This window comes from Microcaecilia unicolor, chromosome 3, assembly GCF_901765095.1.
Source record: "Microcaecilia unicolor chromosome 3, aMicUni1.1, whole genome shotgun sequence".
NCBI lineage: Eukaryota > Metazoa > Chordata > Amphibia > Gymnophiona > Siphonopidae > Microcaecilia > Microcaecilia unicolor.
The window spans coordinates 60,062,729-60,081,775 of record NC_044033.1 but is presented as its reverse complement, the minus strand read 5'-3'; the positions used below and the strand labels follow the sequence as shown (position 1 = coordinate 60,081,775).

At 41.9% G+C, this 19,047-nt stretch overlaps 1 protein-coding gene across 1 annotated transcript in view; it reads right to left on the bottom strand.

Annotated features, from left to right (window-relative positions):
* TP53BP2 (tumor protein p53 binding protein 2) overlaps positions 1 to 19,047 on the bottom strand; it is a 184,219-nt gene that overhangs the window by 14,269 nt on the left and 150,903 nt on the right. Inside the window, 5 exon segments of the mRNA XM_030195966.1 lie at positions 6,962 to 7,095; positions 8,321 to 8,458; positions 11,583 to 12,343; positions 15,318 to 15,804; positions 18,173 to 18,321. Coding sequence (XP_030051826.1) covers positions 6,962 to 7,095; positions 8,321 to 8,458; positions 11,583 to 12,343; positions 15,318 to 15,804; positions 18,173 to 18,321 — 1,669 coding nt within the window.

The following is a 19,047-nucleotide window of genomic DNA, read 5'->3' as shown; positions in this document are numbered from 1 at the left end:
GAGGGAAGGGGGCCTTGGGAGCTGGGAGGGCCTGGGGCCTTGGAACTGGGAGGGAGGGAGGGCGGGGGGTCTTGCAGCTGGGAAGGGGGGAGGACTGGAGCCTTGGAGCTGGGAGGGAGAGCAGGGGGGCCCTTACAGTTGTGAGGGAGAGCAGGGGGCCTTGGAACTGGGAGGGAGGGAGGGCAGGGGGCCTTGGGAGCTGGGGGGGGAGGGCGGGAAGGGGGCCTTGGGAGCTGGGGGGGAGGGCGGGAAGGGGGCCTTGGGAGCTGGGGGAGAGGGCCTGGGGCCTTGGAACTGGGAGGCAGGGAAGGGCGCCTGGGGCCTTGGAACTGGGAGGGAGGGAGGGCAGGCAGGGGGCCTTGCAGCTGGGAAGGGGGGAGGACTGGAGCCTTGGAGCTGGGAGGGAGGGCAGGGGGCCCCTTACAGTTGTGAGGGAATGGGGCCCCTTACAGTTGTGAGGGAGAGCAGGGGGCCTTGGAACTGGGAGGAAGGGAGGGAGGGCAGGGGGCCTTGGGAGCTGGGGGGGGGAGGGCCTGGGGCCTTGGAACTGGGAGGGAGGGAGGGAGGGCAGGGGGGCCTTGCAGCTGGGAAGGGGGGAGGACTGGAGCCTTGGAGCTGGGAGGGAGGGACAGAGGGGGCCTTGGAGCTGGCAGGGAAGGAGGATGGCAGGGGGCCTTGCAGCTGCAACGGGAGGGGGGCCTTGGGAAAAAAAACATTCCAATACACGCCCGTTTTAACGGGCTTAACGGCTAGTAATGTTATAAATGGAGGACAGACTCCAATATCCAGGCCTGATCTGAATGCTAGGTGAAAATAAGGTAAATATAAAATACTATAAAATATAGAGATGTTTAATAAAAATGTTATTCTCTACGACTGAAGAGAGAAATATGAAGGTCTGCCTACAGGCACTGAACTGAGACCGCTCAAAGAAGAGAAAGCCATGACACCCTGATGTTATCACCTTACTAGTTCTCATTCATCACTGCAACAACATGTATATGCAGAGAGACAGTCAGGCATCGTTAAGCCAAAATAAATGTAGTAAAATATGATAACAGGAGTTTTATCTATAAATGTATCCATGGATTGTTGTAACTAATATCTTTAAGTTGGGGGCTGCTTGAATGTACTTTTAATATCTGTAAATTAACTGGGTCTCCTCATCCTCTTCCTGTGTAGACTGACACAACCTGGGAATTCAACACTCTCCAAAGTGAGATCATATAATGCCCTAAAAGCTACCTTAATTGTCTAGGCTGGAAGAAATTCTTGTAGCGGTCTTTGCTCTGTGGATGAACAATATTCCTCTTTTCAGCACCCCTGTCCTTTGCAGGATTTGCTGAACACCTTCTTTCTACTCTTTTGATCATTTACTACAAAGTGATGGCAAGACGTCACACATCTGGTCAGAGCTCCTAAACGGCAACTCTTTTTTTCCCATCATTGCGCAACAGAAACATAAAATTTAAAAACTATCAAAACCGCCAACAAAGCATAATGTATCAAGCCATTAGATATCGCTATCGATACCTGGTCAAATGAGGTCCGTTATAATAGTTTTGTTATTAAAGACCCGTCAAAATAGTTTATTGGCAAAAGAATCCCATTAAAACCATTTGCAACAAAAAAGATTGTAAGTTTTCATATTCTGTCAAAATGGGCTGTGGCATATGTGGTTGGATACATAATGGTGTCTGTCAAAAGAGTTTTTGTTTTTGTTAAGAGGGTATTTGGTTGAGGGAACTGTTTTGTGTGTAGGTTGTTTTGTCAAGGTTTAATTTGTGGGAGGGACTATTTTGTCTAGGTCTGTCTTGTTGTTGGTTGTTTTGTAAGGGTTTTTGTTTTGTTTTTTTGTTATGGTCTGTTTTGTTTTTAGTCTATTTTGGTGGATTTTTTTTGTTGTTGTTTTTTTTGTCTGGACTATTATGTCGGGGTGCCATCACTATCAATAGCTTGATAGTGATATCTCCTACTTAGCTTTCATTTCAGAAGAAATTGATGACTATTTTTATTTTAGAAATCTTACTTGTAATTTCTTTATGACACTTATGTTTGGAATCCGCTTTGAACCATATTTTGGGAGTTGGCAGAATACAAGTACCATATCATATCATTTACAGTTTAACCACAGGATGCCTGCATCCCACAGCAATAAGTATCACTTGGCAGTATATATAGCAACCATTATAAAAGTCATACAGTTCAGTAAGTTTCACAGTAGAATTTACAATAAAAACAAAACACACATCTGAATCACTAAGAGGCAGCTCATCAGGGTAGGAGTATGGTGGGGTGGAGGACATGCCTCACTGAATCATTTCTAATCCCTATGTATCTGTGGGTGTCTATAAACAGAAGAGAAAAGGGGAGAGGTAGTTTGAAAGGAGCAATTCCCTTCCTGCTACATTTCAGGTTTGGATTTTTTTCCCCCTATGCTTGCAGAAACTAGAATGCTTCTCTCACAGAAATGCACTGGGAGATTTTTTTTTTTCAGGTTTAACTTGAAAACACTTTTAAATACACACAAACACAATCAAACCCAAAAATACTAAGAAAAACCAGTCAGTAATACCACAGCAAACAAATCATAGCAGTGCAACAGTCACCAAACCTTTCTAGTGTATACCCCGAAACAAATGCACTGGGAGATTTTTTTTTTCTTTTGGAGTGGGTATTCCTCTAGAACCCCCAATCCAATCTGGCCCATTTTTTAACCTGATGTGTCTCTTCACTAGTTGTCCCCCAGGCCATATTAGATCCCACTTGGTTATATTTTTGGAGAATTATTTTGTCCGCTCCCAATGGACACTGACACCTTATGTAAAGTCTCTTCCAACATTACTTTTTTTTTTTTTTAAATAGGAAATAATATTCTGTCTTGTCCACAACAGGTGCTAGACCAATAAAATGCTCACTTCCTATAGTAATAGGAGCCAACTTTTGCTTTCCTGAGTTTGGCCTAGTTTTTGGGGTACTCAAGCACCCTTTGCCCTCACAGAGCTGGCTCCTATGACTATAATAGTGCAGTAGATCACAAGGATTACCCCACAGCCTGTTTTTCTCATTTATACTGTAGGTATATACATTCCCCATTTAGTTCACACCCAGCCCTTTCATTCCATGTCCAACCACAAAGCTTTGGAATAATCTAAACAGCTATTAAAACTAGCATGGCCATTGCCCAATTATCTGGCCTCCTAGTTTCCCAGCAAAGCCTGCCAGACAGGCCCAGTTAAATGAGCACCTATGTTTCCACTAGTTGAATTGTAATCTAATCACCCTGCATAGCCAGCTAGTCCCTACATGACTGCTTTAATTTCAGCTAGTGCCTCCCCCGCTAATCTTACCACCAAGCATTATTTTATTTATTGCACTTGTATCCCACATTTTCCCACCTATTTGGAGGCTCAATGTGGCTTACAAAGGTCTGTTATGGCAGTGCCATAACAGGGAAGAAATACAATTATAACATCTGCTGTCAAAATTAGTGAGGCTGTTGCCTGAACATCTGAACTTTCAAGTTCCCATGGTCCTGCTGGATAGTAAGCAAGCCACCATCAACCCCACCAATTTTCTAGCAAGCTACAGACTACTGATTAACAGCCCAGCAATACTAAGGCCTAGAGCATTACTAGATTGTGGAAGGCTTGTTTTTTGGCTCTAATGACTTCCTTTACCTTACTGTTTAGCCACGCCAGCTGACGTTTGGTCTTTTTTCCCCTTTTTCTAATACGCGGAATATATTTGTCCTGTACCTCTAGGATGGTATTTTTAAACAGCATCCATGCCTGATGCAAGTTTTTTTACCCTGTGAGCTGCTCCTTTCAGTCTTTCACCGTTTTTCTCATTTTGTGTAATCACCTTTTCTAAAGTTAAATGCTATAGTGTATTTGATTTCCTAAGCTCACTTACTTCAATGCCAATATCAAAACTGATCATATTATGATCACTGTTATCAAGTGGTCCTCGCACTGTTACCCCTGCACTACTAGATCATGAGCTCCACTAAGGACTAAGTCTAGTATTTTTCCTTCTCTTGTCGGCTCCTGAACCAGCTGTTCCATGAAGCTGTCCTTGATTTCATAAAAAACTTATCTCCCTGGCGTGTACCAATGTTACATTAACCCAGTCTATATGTGGATAAATTGAAATCCTCCGTTATTATTACATTGCCCATTTTATTCGCTTCCCTAATTTCCTTTGACATTGCTGCGTCCATCTGCTCGTCCTGGCCAGGCGGACGGTAGTACACTCCAATCACCATTATTTTCCTTTTTCATGTGGAATTTCGATCCACAAAGATTCCAATAGTGGTTTTGTATCCTGCAATATTTGCAGCCTGAGTCAAGGTTCTCTTTAATATACAGTGCTACCCCTCCTCCAATCCTATCCACCCTATCACTACGATATAATTTGTAGCCCAGTATGACTGTGTCCCACTGGTTATCTTCCTTCCACCAGGTCTAAAAGATGCCTATAATATCCAATTTTTCATTGTGTGCAATGTATTCCAGCTCTCCCATCTTATGTCTCAGGCTCCTTGCATTTGTGTATAGACATTTCAGTGCATGCTTTTTGTTCGGTTTTATATCACACTTAATACATGGCATTATTAATGTGTTATCTTCTGTCGGGTTATTAATATTTTTACTTAAGGCCAACTGATCTACTACGGTCTCTTTGACATCCTTACTTATAAGCAACTTTTTCTTCCCTGTTTGGGTGATATCCTCAAAAGATACCTTATCCTGAACCATGCGCTTCTGAGCCCCCCCCCCCCCCCCCACCCCGTTTCTAGTTTAAAAGCTGATCTAGTTCCTTTTTAAATGTTGATGCCAGCAGCCTGGTCCCACCCTGGTTAAGGTGAAGCCCATCAGATTGGAATAGGCTCTCCCTTCCCCAGAATGCTGCCCAGCTCCTGACAAATCCAAAACCCTCATCCCCGCACCATCATCTCATCCATGCATTGAGACTCCAGATCTCTGCCTGTTGCTTGGGCCCTGCGCGTGAAACAGGTAGTATTTCTGAAAATGCTACCCTAGAGGATCTGGATTTGAGCTTCTTTCCTAAAAGCCTAAATTTGGCTTCCAGAACCTCTCTCCCACATTTTCCTACGTCGTTGGTACCCACGTGTACCAATACGGCCGGCTCCTCCCCAGCACTATCTAAAATCTTGTCTAGGTGCCGCGTGAGGTCCGCCACCTTCGCACCAGGCAGGCAAGTCACCTGACGATCCTCACGTCCACCAGCCACCCAGCTATCTACATGCCTAATGATTGAGTCTCCAATTACAACAGCGGTTCTATCTTTTCCCCTGTGGGCCGTAATCAGAGACATATCCTCGGTGTGAGAGGATAACACATCCTCTGGTGGGCAGGTCCCGGGTACAGGAATACTTCCTACTTCACCAGGGCAATGTTCTCCTTCTAGGAGACCTCTCTCCTCCGAAGTAGCAAAGGGGCTACCCGGCTGGAGGTGGGACCTCTCTACAACATCCCTGTAGGTCTCACCTATGTACTGTTCTATCTCCCTCATCTCTACCAAGTCTTGTACTCTAGCCTCAAGAGAACGGACCTTCTCTCTGAGAGCTAGGAGTTCTTTGCACCGGGCACACACATATGACTTCATACCAACTGGGAGATAATCATACATGTGACACTCAGTGCAAAAGACTGGGTAGCACCCCCCTTGCTGCTGGACTACTGACTCCATCTCATTAATATATGAGTATTTAAATATATTAAAACAAGCTACAAAATTAAGGATGTTGAATAGATAAATGTCTATAGGATTTTAATATGATGTTTTTTGTTGTTTTGTGATTACAAGTAGAAAAGGCCTCTCTAATTATCATAGATGATTTGAAGGTTATTGGCCCCTCTGATAAAAGCAGCAGGAAAAGATAACAATATGGTCAAATTAATAGAGAAATTTGTCAGCAGTAGGAAAACAAGAGATAATGCTGTCACTGTACAAATCACTGATGAGACCCTACTTGGAATGCTATGCTCGTGTTTTGAAGCTGCCCGTTTTTAAGTCCTTAGAAAGGATGAAAGCACGTCAAAAGAGGTTTACCAAAATGACACTTATATTTCAATACAAGCACTACTCAGGGAGTCTTATGGACCTCAAAACTGGAAGAAAAGAAAAGAAGGGATATGATAAAAGCATAACACCTGGCAGACCTCCTTACAGTAAGACACGGTACTATTTTCCATAGAAGGACAGGGGCTCAAGGCCAAGACATCATGATATAAAGTTTGAAGGAACAAAAAAGAAGCAACACTGGGCCTTCTAGATTGAGATAATCAATGTCCTTTTTAATCTGAAAATGACCCGGACACGGGCCGTGTTTGGGCGCACAAACGCCTGCCTCGGGGGTCAGAAAGTTCTTATTGTTATTTTAGTGGAAGTTTGGAATTGACCAAACTGTCAAGATATAATGCCTATAACGTAGTCAATAGCCGCATAGTCAGCAAACGTCCACGAAAATAACAAGAACTTTCTGACCCCTGAGGCAGGCGTTTGTGCGCCGAAACACGGCCCATGTCGGGTCATTTTCAGATTAAAGAGGACATCGATTATCTCAATTCTGAAGGCCCAGTGTTGCTTGTTTTTTGTTTTCTGTTTATATCTATATGCTGTTTGACCCTCTCTTTTGTGACTCGATAAAGTTTGAAGGAGCATGACGGAGGCTAAAAAAAAAAATGAGGAGATGCTTCTTTATAGAAAGAACAGATGCCTCTCTACTCACGCAAAATGGACAGAATTCAAGTATACTTGAGATTAAGTACAGAGGGTGGTAGTAAAGAGAATGGAGATAGAGTAGGCTGGTGATAACACAAAGCAATGGCTACTGGGCACAGTGAGTGGGCCCAGAAGTCTACTTGATGATACACTATTTTTTTTTTGTTTGTTTCACAGTGACAGTAATACAGGAATGACAGATTCTCCTTACCATCCATCACTGTCTGCTGCATTTACATTCACGCCAAACTGGACCAGAAACTTGACAATATCTGTGTGCCCTGCACACACGGCATTGTGAAGTGCTGTAATGCCCTCGTCATTTGGTTGGCTGGGATCTTCTACCTAGAGAACAGAAAACACACAAAATGCCTGTGTGTAAGGGGCCCAATCTTTTCTTTATTCAAAAAAAAGGTATTTAAGAAGTGATTTCTATAATTTCTCAGATTACAGAAGTTAAGTTAATATAGCAAGTAAACCTTGCTAGGTTAAACAAACCCCATTCGTTATAGCAAGGCTTCACAAACAGTTGGTGCTCCAATTGGCTATGTATAACCAGAATGTTCACTAGAACTAGAGAAACAATGGGCAGATGAAGAACTTAAGTCATACAAGCCCCAACAGAAGAAGCCAGGATTAGCAAACAGAAAAGATGTACTCCCGGAGGCAATAACACAGGTGCCAGATGTCACCAATCCTCTATTCTGGGCAATCAGAGTCCACCTCCACCTCTAGATATTGGTCTGATATGCAGTATATAAAATCAACTTGAAGTTAGTATCTGCAGAAGGCGCTATGGCATGTTGGCTCCACCATACAAATGATGACATCCACCACAGTTCCCGCCATGTGGCAGACTATGATGCAGACAAAGACAACTTGCCTATGAGGCATTCTTTAAAAAAAAGAACACGTTTATTAAAGCAACCGTGGAGCGTAGTTATCAACAGAGACTAGCGTTAAGATATGTTATTTTACCACTAACTTGTGCTATTTTTAGTAAGGTCCCATTTTATGCAGTGAGACCTAGGCACATATTTTCAAAGCACTTAGCCTTCCAAAATTCCATAGAAACTTATGGAAATTTGGAAGGCTAAGTGCTTTGAAAATGAGCCCCCTAGTTACTAATAACTGGTGTTAATAACATAACACATCTTAACTTCCTTCCTGTGCCACAAAAATATACCAAACCATGCACTGTTTACATCTGCTCCTCTGCATCCAAGATTTCCCAAGAAAAACTGGTATTCAACTTGGTTCTAAATCTTCCTCAATCTATCACCCTTTCCATACACAATAAGTGATTTTGCATCAGCTTCTAATCAAGAGTCAGAGATCAGAATGAGGCAGGAGTAACCAAATTAGGAATTACTTTCAACAGTTGGGAAAATAATATGCAAATATCCAGAGGCTGTACTCCTATATCACTTGCAGTGACTAAGCTTCTTTCCCACCCCCTCTAACCATGACATAGCAAGGGAACAAAACCTTTGTCCAAGGAATTTTGAAAACAATCTTTTTTTTCTAGAAATAATCCAGCACCAAAACATTTTTGGAATATTCTTCATACCTCAAAAATAATTCTCTGCACAAGGTCAAATTCTCCTTCCAAAGATGAATCCAAGAGCAAAGCAAGTGGGTTGAATTTCACCCTCATACCATGGCCAATCCTTTCAGAGCCATCCTTTCGCAAGTTAGTCCTCTTGTCCTGAGAAACAGTACAAACCACAGGTTGGAATTTTGTCTAGGTTAGAAGTGGAGAACAGCAGCAAAATTAAACCACTGCAGAAAAATGACAACGCACGTACAGTAGATGATCACATAAGCAATTAATGTCCTCAGGAAAAGCCACTATCAGCAACTGGTAGGCAGCCAAAACTTGAGAAATTGTTCTTCTATCAAACTAACACTTTAGGGAGGAAATACTAAACATATTTTTTTAGTTACTGGCTATGTGCTGTCTTGATTGTTTCCATTAAATCTCCCTATCATTTGAAACCACTAATTCAATGATCATTGATGGGGGCTATGTTAGTCCCAGCTCTAATAAACTGTCATATGATGATCCAGTGAACATGATTTGCTACAGGAAGAAACTGGGTGACAGGGCATTGGTATAATCAAATTCGTACTGCTAGTTTTATAAAACAGCATATCATAGAAGCATCTTTACATTTTAATTTATAATCTGAAATAGAAGGATCAAGGGGACAGCACTAGAACTGCCTTGTAAGGGAATGCAGAGCATCTTTCTTGGTTGAAGGCTGTGCCCAACTCCAAACACATCTGGGTCAGATTGTGTAGAACTTCCTGCATGTCCTGATTCTTGAAGTTGTATTTCAAGGCCTCTGCACAAGGCTTGCTAATGACTTTCAGTTCCTTGCTTGAGGTTCAGACCCATGGTTTCAGCTCAAACACAGAACTGAAGTTTATTGACTTCCAGGCCTTTCCTCAGACTGAGCATCCAGAGAGCCTCTTTTGGCATGGCCTGGTCACTGCAGTCTATGTTGCTCTTGGTCTTCAAGCTCAGCCTCCTACAACAGGAGCTACACTTGAAATAAACAGAAAAAAGGCTCAGAGCTCAAAACACTCGCCTTTTCAGTATAAATGTCACAGCCAGCATCATCATAGGATTTGGGGAGGGCTTGACAGGAAAGCCAGAAGAACTAATATCCTCTCAGTCTCTGAACTCACAGCAAGATAAACTGCATTCAATGATTTCAGTGGACAAAATAATTAAAGCGGGGGTGGGATGGGGTAGGGGGTCGTCACAGGGCTGATCCAGCAACCCAGAACTACTGTGCACAGGCATGGTCACAACTACATAAACCTACTTATCTTCATGAAAAGTCTCAACATTTTAAAGTTGCTAAAACAAAAAGATAGCCTCTAAGCTATAAAAGGTTTGATGAAGCCTACTAAAAAATACAAAAATAAGCAAAGAATTATCCAGAATCCAAAGTAACCTTTGGCTAATTATCAAACCAAATCAGCAGGAGGAATTTTCAGATTCTGCAACTAGGGCTCTGTAAGCTCATCTTCAAAGTGAAAACCCTCATGAGATATTCTTTTGAAATTGCATCAGTACGGTAGATGTGACTACACTGCAGCAAATGCAGTGCATAAGCAGTGATTATGACACTACATTATTATTATTAGCATTTGCATAGCGCTACCAGATGCACGCAGCGCTGAACACCTGACACAATGAAACAATCCCTGCTCAAAAGAGCTTACAATCTAAATAATACAGACAGACAAGACAGTTGCGGGTGAGGGAAGTAATGGGTGAGAAGAAAGGAAGGGACATGGGGAGGGCAATTAAGTAGTGGCTAGGAGCCAAAAGCAGCAGTGAAAAGGTGGGTTTTCAGCATAGATTTGCAAACAGGTAGAGATGGAGCTAGGACGTATAGGTCCAGGAAGTCTATTCCAGGCATAAGGTGCCGCGAGAGAAAAGGAACGAAGCCTGGAGTTAGCAGTGGAGGAGAAGGGGGCGACAAGAGAGATTTGTCCAGTGAGCGGAGTTCACGGGGAGGAATGTAGGGAGAGATGAGAGTGGAGAGGTAATGGGGGGCTGCAGAGTGGATGCACTTAAAGGTCAGTACGAGAAGTTATAGTGTGTACTTATTCTCCCTAAAATACAAGTGTGAAATGGCAATGTACTTTTAGAAACCCTCGGGAGAGCATGGTTTTCATGCATTTACCTGACTTTCAAACCCTTAAAAATATGTCTCCCTATAACACACAACAATCAGTTCTATAATGCAACAGCAGTATTGGTCACTGATTCTGAAGTTAGGTCAGATCCATCTGTCAAAGTATACTGTTCAGCCAGCTCTGGAAACCAATCTTCAAACCAGCTGGACTGCTTTGCTAGCCTTAACCCGTAAAGGCCTTATTACCCATATTTTGTGCCTACAGGAAAACAGTTTAGTGAATAAGGACTTAAGGGTTTGATGCACTAAGCTGCAAATGGTTTTGAAGAAAATATGATACAGGCATTTAAATATCTGAAAGGTATTAATATACAAATCTTTTTCAGAGACAGGTGAACAGTAGAACTAGAGGATATGAATTGAGGCTACAGCGTGGTAGACTTTGAAGAAACATCAGAAAATACTTTTTCACAGAATAGGTGATGGGGACAAAAGCGGGGACCGAATTGAAAAAAAAAAAATCATAGAATAAAAACAGAAGATCCCTATATACAAAGAGAATGGAATCAAAGCAAAATGTAAATAACCTTTAGCACTTTAAACAGGGCATAGAGAGAAACAGCAATATCAAAATACTACGCACAAGATAAAAACAGTAGAATGAATAAACTACTAATATAATTAAAAATGAGACCATAATTAAAATCCCAGCCTGATCAACCTTTGCCATTTTTCCACATGAAATTTTGCATTTTCAAAAGCAGTTTGCAAAAATTATGCAAAATAGCTAGCGAGCTGAACAATCAGGCAAATCAGCTCACTACCAACCTTGCCATAGCAAAATTATGTGCAGGGAAAAAAAACAGAATCCACACAAAGCAGCGATTTTCTGTAAAACTTAACTACAGCTCTCACAGATGTAGCAGTTTCGTTAGCAACGGAGTTTGTAATTTTGCACAGACTATTGCAAAAAAAATAAATAAATAAACAATCTTTGCAAAGTCATTTGAATATTAAAATGAACTAATACTGGAAAAAAAAACTTGCGAGTTACTACATTGCTCTTAAGTGACATATTTTACATACACTTATAATCTATACTGCAGCAGCAGGTACATTCTCTCCATTAGCATTAGATGAAAAGGTTTTACAGTATTTATCTACAGCAATACTTACCGGGGGCAGAGAAAACTGTCCTGTGATTTCAGGGGGACGCATGCTGGAAGAGTCTTCTCCCAGGTTCTCCGGCTCTCCTGAGGGATAAGGAGGGGGAGGGTAGGGTGGATATTCTTCTAGATACACATCATCAAGTGGCATGGCTGTCTCAGGATTCTCCTCTTCTACAGAAGGGGGCCGCAGAGAATCGTCAGGTATACTCTCTGGTATGCAGTCTGGGCCCAGCACAGGGGAAAGTACCTCAATATCCACTGCACTTGGGCTCTCAGCTTCTCCAATGTGGACAAGTTCTGGAGGAGGGGGTACCTCGATTTCTGTGATAGCATTTCTCTCAGATTCTGTGTCTTGTGCAATCTGGTTTTCTGTTGAGCTCTCAGATGCAACAGTCAAAGTGGTTTGTTTAGGAGCAGAAATAGTCTCCATGGCCGCCAGAGTGGTCCTCTGGTATAAGAGTTTTTGGATATTTGGCCCATTCGGACCTTCTGGTTCCGTAATGGAGCTCCGTTTCTTCAATGGCCTTGGCGCATTCGATAACTTCTTTCTCAGGGCCTCCAGATCAGCATCGCTCTGGTTTCGGTATGGATTGGATAAGAAAGGCAGCAGTTTGGTGGGGCTGAGCGGTCGGGGAATTCGTTCTGCCTCCTGATTCTCCTGGGTAGAGATGATGGTATCCAGTTCAGGCTCAGGGCTGCCTTGGCAATGCACATACTGCTGCTGAGTCTGTGCACCACTCCCAGGGATCACAGGCTTCCCATACGTCGCTAATAGTGATTTAGAAAGACAGGGAGGGGGAAAAAAAAAGTTATACTATACATAACATTAACATTGGTATTTATGCCTGAGTTCATTTCATAAGTAAATTATCATGTTAAAATTCATAGGCGTTCTAGCTCACTACAGCCTTTGTTTTGCTTTTAAACACATTTGAATAGTAAAGCTTTAATAAATGTATGGAGATCAACACTCAAAAGCAAATATGCAGTTGCCAATGATATTGACTACCTAAGGGTTGCTGCGCAGCAAACTGGCCCTACCACAGGGCTAACGATGCCTCCTCCAGTGGTAGTTCTGCTGCTACCGGAAATTCCAGAAAAATATTTCCGCAGGGGGTTACCCGACAGTAATCGTGCAGCACCACGTGTTGTTTGGCTACCGTAGGCGCCCTTATCGCCACCTCAACGGGTGGTAGTAAGTGCTCCCTCCAAAATGGCCGCACGGTAAGTGCAAACTTACCGCATGGCCATTTCTTTTTTAGGACTTTTTACTCCCTGCGGTAAAAAAGGCCTCAACAGCTACCACTGCTAGCGTAAGGCTCCTTTTACCACAGCCCCTAAGCGCTTTTTTCAAATGTCTAGCATATAAGGGCTCAATTTGGCCACTAAAGTTGCTAAATGTCCAAACTTACCTTAAATAGGGTTGGGATGAAGGTGGCATTATAAGCTACACAGTGAACAGCGAAACTCAGCCATTCTCTGGATAACTTCCAAAAGCATAAACAGCAGGTATAATTTTAAATACACATGCTATCTATGTAATGTTATGCACGATTACTGATACTACAACTTGTTAAATGCTACCAGGCTTATGCTGTCCTATACAGATACTTATGAGACAGTCCCTGCTCAGTGGAGTTTACGAGAGATTCTAGCAGAATGTATTAGAGAGACACGATCAAGATATAAATGCAATTTCAAGATTATGAGTTTTTAGTGTGAATTTGAATACAGTCAGAGAAGGTTTAAAATTGGGAGGCGGGGCTGGTGTTTGGGAGACGGGGCTAGTGCTGGGCAGGACTTCAACGGTCTGTGCCCTGAAAATGGCAGATACAAATCAAGGTAAGGTATACACAAGAAGTAGCACATATGAGTTTATCTTGTTGGGCAGACCAGATGGACCGTGCAGGTCTTTTTCTGTCGTTATCTACTATATTACTATGCAGTACTTTTCTGTCTTCAATAAATCTGTTTTTACCAGTAAATCATGAGAGATCCAAGACAAACTAATTTAAAAAATGTTTTCCAGTAAAATACACATCCAACACAAGACTCATTTCACTACTGCTACTTCAAAAAAACATTTTTAAATGATAATTTGTATATGATCCCACATGAAAAACTACAAATTCTTAATTATTTTTCAATATTTAAGAAGGGAAAACCTCAAACTTCTTTCAACAAGCACAAACACAGAGCTGCTTCTACGCAATTTCAATTATTAAAACATGCTTTTTAATTTTACTTCAACAAAACATTCAATTGGTTCAGGCTCTATATAAGCCCCCACTGGTAGTCCTGAGAATAAATGGGTATCATACAGCACTCACTGCGTTGGTTACCCACTGTCACCCCTGCTCTTAAAATTAGTTATGGAGCCTCTGGCCCAGAAAATCAGGACAGCACCACAAATTGAGGGAATTAAGGTGGGAGAGGTTAATTATAAACTTATGCTATTTGCTGTTGAAGTGCTATTTACACTTACAAATCCTGAAGTATCCTTGGATGGGGTGATGTCTGAATTAGAAGCCTACCGACAGGTATCAGGCTTTAAAGTGAAAAAAATCAAAACTCTTTAGCACCTCCCAGTGAGACAACAAGGTATTTGGCTCAGCTAACCACTGATTGGAACGATTTCTAAAACCAAAATTTCACTAGGCTGTTTCAGGATAGGCTTTGGAGCTCGAAAAAGGGAACTGGCAAGGCCCATCATGGGTGGGATGGGTGAACGCTATTTAAGATGTTGGTTCTTCCCAAACTTTTATACCTGTTTACTGTTCTTCCCATTGAGATTTCCCAGGAGGCATTTAGGATGTTTCATCGTAAAGTGTTCTAATACATCTGGAATCATTGACTTCCAAGGAATCAGAGGAATAGGGGTCCCTAATTTTTAAAGGAATTATGTGGCAGCTCAGCTAAGAGCTATTATAGAATGGAGTGTTCCACACAATCACTGGGTAAACACTGAACAATACTCTGGCAGTCAGGAAAGGAGGGAATGGTCGGGTATAGTATTAATCCCTTTGTAAATCTGACAGTTTGTGGAACAAAGTAAAAAGATCCATATGCCAATCTAACAGATACTTTTACTACAATCAATAAGATATAATCAGGCATTCCAACCAGGCAGGGAAGATACGACATATGTTAAGTGGGATAGGAAGAAACTGAGTTCTGGGATAATTGGTAGAATCTGGGGAAATATTGTTCTACGAATAGTTGAGAAACCGTTTTGAACTTGATGAGGGGGACCGTTTTCAATATTATCAACTATGGAGCTACATCCATTGAGCGGTCTTGCAGGTTTTGAGCAAGGAGGAGCTCTCAACAGAAAATGCAGTAGTGTTGGGGCGAGTGATTTCATGAATCTATAGATCTCTGGAGGTATCAGAGGGGTAGAATTGAACTTTAGGTGACATTGGGTTTTGGTTCTGCTATGTGGTATAAGTACTGTTTGCTGTATTTGTTTTTGTTCTTGTCTCTCAAAACTACTTTAAATAACGAGAGTCCCCTTAAAAAAAAAAAAAAAAGTGTAAAACAAAGAAAATGTGCCTGAATATTTGGAAAATCCAAAAATCAGGCCATTTTTTTTTTGACCGTGCACATCCCTTCGCCATACATATACACAAAGTTGGAGGAGACCAAGCTAGTTTCTATCAATAAAATAACCTTTTTGGAGTAATTTATAACAGCAAAGAGTGTTTTTCAATTTAACAGATTTGGCAGGCTGCAGAATTCTTACCACTTGGAGCCCGGGTCTGTGCTCTTGTTAAGGCATTCTGCACTGCATGCTGAAAGTTCTTCCCAGGAGCCTGTTGCTGTGTATACATGGAATATATGGAGCTGGCTGCAACCCTCTTTGGTTTCTGGAAGGGCTGCAGGGGAGGCTCTTTAGATGGCTGGGGGGTGAAAGGCCGTACTGTTGCTGCAGGTGGATTGTCTAGTTTAGAAGGCAGGGGCGCAGCTGGGTCCTGGCCAGTGGGAGACGCACCAGGAGGTAAAGCGATTTTAGGCTGGTTCTGCAGGGAGGTGTGAGACTGCTGTTGCACGGCTGTTTTCTGCTTATTGCCCAAAGACACAATGGCTACTGGAGGTTTCTGTGCTGCGATGTTATCAGACTTGTTATCTGATGTAGGCTGCTGGTTGGCTTGTCCAAAATAAGGCAGATTAACCTGTTTCGGCTTTGTAGGTACAGGTGGTGGCACTTTTGTAGAATTTTTATTGGCAGTCTACAAGATAAAAATAAAAGTTATTAGTTTTCCACGTTTAGTGGGAAGTTTTATTTACATTTTGGTTCGGGCAAAATAGTAGTAAAAAAACACAGCAAAGGTTTCATGTGACACAGCAAGAAAGAGCACCAGAGTTTGAAAAGTTCTACATCATAGAAGAAGCATATTCACTCCCTGCTACTGTTGGGACAGGAGCAGGAGTGCATAGTAAGGGCACAACTTCCCTGGTGGGTACATCTCCCTACTCCTCACCAGTGCCCTCATTCAGTAGTCCTGTCTTTCTCCTGTAACCTTCTGACTCTCCTCCCTGCCACATGAACATGTAGTCTGTGGAGGCTGACTCCTTAACCAAGTGCTATAGCCTGAATGCAAGGGCAGAGAAAGGAGGATCCGTAGGCCCACAATAACAGTTTTTGTTCCCCAAGATAAATCTTTTGTCCCCCCTCCCCAGCTTTCCTCCTCCCCTTCCTTGCAAGGCTCCACTTCCCTTTCCTTTCCTCATCCTCTCTTTATGTATTCAATAAACAGACCACCATTTGCACAATCCTTCATGGCGGTGTACAAATCAATAGAGAAAGTACTGCAACACAGATCTATAAGTAGATATAGAACCACAAACACATGAGAACATTACAGGGAGGTTGTGAACAGAACAGCAGCATATACCACAAAGACAACTGTCAAACTACATACATGAGGGAACAGAAAAACAATGAACAAAATTAGACCACTGGCTCATTAATGAAAGACTTGTGAAAGAGAGACATGTTTTTAAGGCAGCCTTAAAACTTTTCATAAGAGTCCAATTAAAGGTCTCTTGGCAGCACATTCCATAGGCCAGGTGCAACACAACAAAAAGATGTAGACCATGTCAATTAGTGTGTGAGATGGTAATAAGAAAAACGGTAATACTGCAATAACTCATTTCCATAGGGACAAGGCCGATCTGCAGTATTACCGCAAAAACAGGGATGATCTATGTGGTATTACCATGGTAACGGTAATGACCTTGGTTTTACCACAGGGAAGGGGAGTCTCAAAAACAGTAATACCTCCAAATGGCAGTGCACTGATTTGGAAGAACAGCTACTTAACGAACTCGGAAACTTGCAAGAATGGTTTGGCTCAAACTAAGTCTGCTTGCAAAAGTCTCTCTTAGGCATTTTCACTTGCTGGACTTACTATAGATGAGCAAAGAACACAGCTGAAGTCTCAAATGGTTGATGAACTTTAGGAAATGGTGAGCTATATAATCAGTATTATTCTTGATGGTTAAATACATTTTTTCTTCGAGGTATGTGTGACTTACTTCTATGTTTAAATTAGTGGGTATGGGGTAGGAATGGGTACTTTATTATTATTATTACTACCGTGTTACTCTCTAGTGTCAAGACAAACTCTAGCAGGGGAAGAGATCACCTAAAGATTAGTATTGGACAATCAAATAGAATGAGAAGAAACATACGTGACCATCTCTGGGAAATGTTGAGACTGACTGATTTTTCATGTCACGGGTCCACCCTGCCAATCAAAAATTTGCTGGCACAAAACATTTGGCTGCATTAGCCAACATCTAACTGGTGAGGAGGGCAGGAAACAACCAGAGGTGGAATGATGGCACCTGCATCTCCTCCACTATCTGTCCCAGCCCACTGTCCTCCCAGGACCAAGCACACTACCATCTTACCCAATGAAAACACCAATTTGCCTCAGGTGAGTGAATTTTTCAAATCCTTAGCATTACTACACTGCAAACCAGGACAGGATGTGGACCTTATATAAAATAAGCACTAGCTTGCTATTTAGTAGTAAAAGACCTTACATAAAAGCAAGTTATAGGCAGATGTAAGGAAGCAATTAAGCTGCATTGCACAGCACTGCATTGGACAATGAAAATTTAAAATGTGAGTCAAAATAAAGTAATTCCAGTGAAGGAACCTTGACTTCCAGGTCCCAACACTCTTGTGCTCTAAAACGCCAAGCTACCCTGGAATGAGATGTTCTCCACACAGGCTTTGGACTTTCACCAAAAGACTCCATTTCAATCACCCCATTTCTCTATCGCTGCTTGCTTAATGCTTGCAAGGCTTCCACAGCTCCCATCCTATATATACTCAGTCTTTATCTTTGTGCTATAGCTTCCTCCCAAAAAATCAGCATTGCCCTCTTTCTACAGTCCTTCTCCCCCTTCCCCAAATATCACTGTCATCTCCTTCCATAGCTCACTTCTTGCACCACACAACATATAGCATTGCCCCTCCTCATATAGCCCCCCCCCCATCTCACTCCCTGCTCTGCTCCCCCACCCCAACACTTGTCACCTATTCCTTCTATACAAGTCAGTTCAGATTATAAAGTGATTCTGGACCTGAGCATCTCGCAGGATGTCTTCACTGCTTTGATTTTTCCTCAATGTGCCAAAGTCTGGAAGCACAGCAGACTGATCCACCGAATCAAACATGGAAAAAGGGCGGATTTTCTTCTCTCTCTCTTTCAGTAACAGTTCAGCATCACCAGCTGGAAGAAGACACACACAATTATATAAATTAATTCACTGGGAGCATTATGAATCAGCTTGCATTAATAGAAAATAAGAGTTCTTGCAACTATAATGATCCTAGAGAAAACTAGAGTATCTGTATGCTAACACCTTCTCAAGGATGTATAAAAAATATAAATGTGCTATGCAAACTTCATATGTGAAAAAGATTTTCTGCCTCAAAAGCTTGAGCACAACAACATATTTTTGGTCAATTTTTTGAAAGGGTACAAAGGCATGCATGAATTAAAAAAAACCAAAACAAAACCAACAACAACAACTTCCACATAAACACGTGTTTCATGATTTTTAATCTGGGGGATTTTGACACACAGCAAGGCACACATGACAATTTCAGTATCAAAGTCTAAGAACTTGTTGAACACGACTAACTATAAGGTTACACCTGTGCATTTCACTATCAACCATTTTCATTGCTATCGCCATTCTAGCTCATTTTCTTTTCTGACCAGAGACAACTGTGCCAGATTTTATGTTACCTTTCTTATGTAGCAATAGCTAAAAACACCACATTCCCTTGTTACGGAAGAAATGGTAAGGAAAAAAAGCCAGGAAAGAAAATAATGAAAAAGAATATAAAGTCTACCTGTGACCTGAACGATACCAAGTTTCTGCAATTTCAGATCTCAGAGGCACAAACAGCTTATTTGAGGCAGGATGCAGACACACTGTCTCCTCTTACC